Here is a 3,504-nt window from a genome sequence, read left to right as displayed (position 1 = left end):
TTAAATGTAAATTAACTATAATTCAATGATCATTTTTATGTCAGTCAATTAAATAATCCACCAATCATTGAAGCTCTAACATCCAATAATAATAACAATAACAATAATAATAACGATGGTAATAATAATATAATAATCAGATCATTAAAACATTAATTTTGGTAATTATTGATCAAATAATAAACAACTTTTTGGGGTGCCAGCTGGCATTTATATGAAGAAGTATTGTAAATACATTTTTACATGCTGACTTCTTATAGGAGAGATCACAATACGTCATTTTTCTCTCCATGACGAGTGACTGTAAAAACGTTTATGGCATTTTAAACAACCTTTTACGTTAAATAACTGTCACAAAAAGAGCCTTTGCTCGAAAAAAAAAACCTTTCCTTTTTTCTTAACACTTTTACGAGCAACAAATCATTTCAGATAAACTCCTCCACTGTAACTGCACCGATCAGAGCGTCCTATAAGCCGGTGACGGTGATTTTGGGTGATGAAGAGCACGCAGAGGTGCTGATCCGAGGGTTTGGTTGCTCTTTTGACCTCCAAGATAAGCTGACCCAGAATCTGCACCATATCGGAGATTGCATGTTTGGAAACAGATGGTGCTGATATTTGGCGGTTTTGGGACAGATGTTCACAAACTTGCTGTGAGAGGATTTAGAAATAACAAATAGTTGGGAGTATCAGTCGCGAAATATTGATTGCTGGCTGTTCCTGGTGTGTGTACTCACGCAGACCCACGGGTGCTTCAGAGCCTCCTGGGCGGTGATTCTTTTAGCCGGGTTGATGGTCAACATCTGGTTGATCAGATTTTTAGCCTCTGGAGTCACCGTATCCCACTCTGGGGAGGGAAACTAAAGCACACACACACACACACACACACACACACACACACACACACACACACACACACACACACACACACACACACACACACACACACACACACACATGCATGATCACATTTGTATTAAAAACACCATAATGTCTAATATAACCTTTAGGGACTGTTTGGTGCATTTCACGACCTTTTCATTCTTCTTTTTTTTTTATATGATTGTGTCTGTGTTGATGCATGTGTCCTAAATGTAGTCCAGATTGTGTATTTGAGTGTAATCAGTGAATTTGCAGCTCAGCTCCTACAATAAGTCTAAAATACACTGTGGAAACTAAATAGTTACATTCAGACTGTTCAGGTCCAAAAATGCTCCATTGAAACCCATTCAAACTGACATTTTTGATCCCACAGCCATCAGAGCAGAAAAACAGGACTTGTATTATTTCTGGGTGTCATTCTGGGCTTTTGACTCTGAATTTGTCATTTTGACTATTTTCCACCTGATGAAGTCATTTTGACCATATTTGGCATATGGAGGAAATACATGCTATTTCCACTAGGTGACCTGTCACAGTCAATGTAGCTGCTGATCACTGACATATCCCAGACTGTCAGCAGCAAAAAAATCAACTTGCATGTATTATATTGAAGACAATTAAATTTTTTTTTTTAAATGTATAGATATAGTGGCATCACAATAAAAACCTGGCATTTAAAGGGTTAAAATTCTGAAATTTTATGAATATTTGATATTTATGAGTAAGAGTGATTTTGATTACAAAACGAAGTCAATGAAAGCAGAAAATCATGTTAATGCATATTTTTTAATGCTTGATTTTGAAAAGTGCAGGTTGTGAGCAGAGCGATGTGAGTGTGAGTGTTTGACTCTGCACAAAAAAATAATAATGTATAAAAATCAATGTTGCTGCTAATCATTGACACATCCTTGAATGTGATAATAATAAAAAAAAAATGCACTTAGCATGCAGTATATATAAAATAATTATGTTTTTATGGTCTTTTTCCATCCAAAAACATAATGACATCATGAAAAAAACTGGCATTCAAATGGTTAAAACTCCAAAAAATAATGAATATTTGATATTTATGATTAGGACTGATGTTGGTTAAAAACTTAAACTGTGAGTGTGTGTGATATTCAAACAGGCCCTGACGGTTAAACACACAATAAATCTGATTTAAAGTGCGAGTGTTTTTTCTCACATCGTACGCTCCAGCTTTGATCTGCTGGTAGAGTTTGTGCTGGTCCTCGTCCCAAAACGGAGGGTATCCAACCAAAAGGATGTAGAGGATCACACCTGCACACCGAAACACACACTTAGCCTGAGTGACGAGAAGGAGAGCGAGGCGGCGGCGGCGGCGATGATGCTGAAACAAACAGAGAAAAAGAGCTCACCACAAGCCCAGATGTCCACAGGTTTGCCGTACGCCTCCTTCCTCAGCACCTCCGGGGACAAGTATCCGGGAGTCCCTGCGAAACCTGCGCACACAAACACAAACAAACACACATCAGCGGCCAGCTTTGTGCAAATAAGTGTGTTTTGTAAGAAAGGTTTTGCATTTCCGAAAACAACCCTCAAGGAAGTCGAGGAAGTTCGTTGACGTTGCTATAAAGTGACGACAGGGAGGAGGTATCAAAACACCCCAAAAAACATCAGACTTTAACAGACACAGCTGTTTGTTTCATCTTTTTTTCCCCAAACTTTCATTCTGATTTGACGTTATGATTTTGATTTTTGAAATTTCTGAAATTTTTTTTAAAAAACAAAGCTGACAGACAAAAAAAAGTAATATTTACAGACATTAAAAATTCAAAAAGAAAAGGTCAAACATATAATGACTTGGTTTACATTTCCAAAAAAGAAAATAAATAAGTACAGAGTTAATTAATCCCACCCCTTCTTCATAAGTCATTGAATTTTAATTAACCAGCTTCCTTATTACCTTAAAGCTATACTCTAATTAACTAAATATATATATGCATACACCCACCAACCCAAAATCAAATACCTACAATTTTCCATTCTTACTTACAGAAAAAAGAGGAAGATGAACTCAGAAAAAAAGAATTAAGTAACCAAATAAATAAAAACAGTAACCTCTGTGATTGTCAAACCCCCTCTTTATCTGTACTCTGTAATAATAATAATGTTTTTATACATTTTAAACTGGTTTATGTTTGTACATTGTTTCAGCTCCATATTTAAACTGCTCCTTTGCTTCACTCGGCATGTTGTTAAACAGTTTTTTTTCCCGGTGGTGAGAACACTAAGTTCTGAAATGAAATGTTCCCGTCTGCAGGTTCGGGCGATATTTTGGATGACAACAGCTGGTGAGCTGCAGATGTGGATGAAGGTCGTAGCAGCCGTCACATTGTGAGAGTTTTGATGAGTCTGTTGTTGTAAGAGCTCTGGATTTCACACACCAGCGTAAAGTGTCCTTTCGATAAAATATGTAAAATAATGCGACACCACACCTGTCAGCGACGGTGAAACGTAATGATGAATCATGTCCGCAATGCAAGAAACAAAGTCTCACTTTACTGCTCACTGTGAATGTCTGCGTGTTTATTTTTGACAGTGAGTATATCGTATTATACTTTATTAATATACAAATACAAATTCAATCTTTCTATTATT

At 36.7% G+C, this 3,504-nt stretch overlaps 1 protein-coding gene across 1 annotated transcript; it reads right to left on the bottom strand.

Moving 5' to 3' along the window:
* Positions 1 to 737: 737 nt before the first annotated feature.
* On the bottom strand, positions 738 to 3,375 carry LOC121939989 (calcium/calmodulin-dependent protein kinase type II subunit beta-like; the record flags this gene model as incomplete). The annotated part of the gene is made up of 4 exons (XM_042482883.1): positions 3,342 to 3,375; positions 2,262 to 2,345; positions 2,069 to 2,163; positions 738 to 860 (listed from the first exon to the last, which is right to left on the bottom strand). Coding segments are annotated over exons 1-4 (336 nt in total), but the record flags the coding sequence as incomplete, so codon positions are not given.
* Positions 3,376 to 3,504: the final 129 nt, after the last annotated feature.

Source organism: Plectropomus leopardus, unplaced genomic scaffold (genome assembly GCF_008729295.1).
Source record: "Plectropomus leopardus isolate mb unplaced genomic scaffold, YSFRI_Pleo_2.0 unplaced_scaffold698, whole genome shotgun sequence".
Classification (NCBI taxonomy): Eukaryota; Metazoa; Chordata; class Actinopteri; order Perciformes; family Serranidae; genus Plectropomus; species Plectropomus leopardus.
The sequence above is the reverse complement of the archived record's forward strand: the minus strand, read 5'-3'. Positions and strand labels throughout refer to the sequence as shown.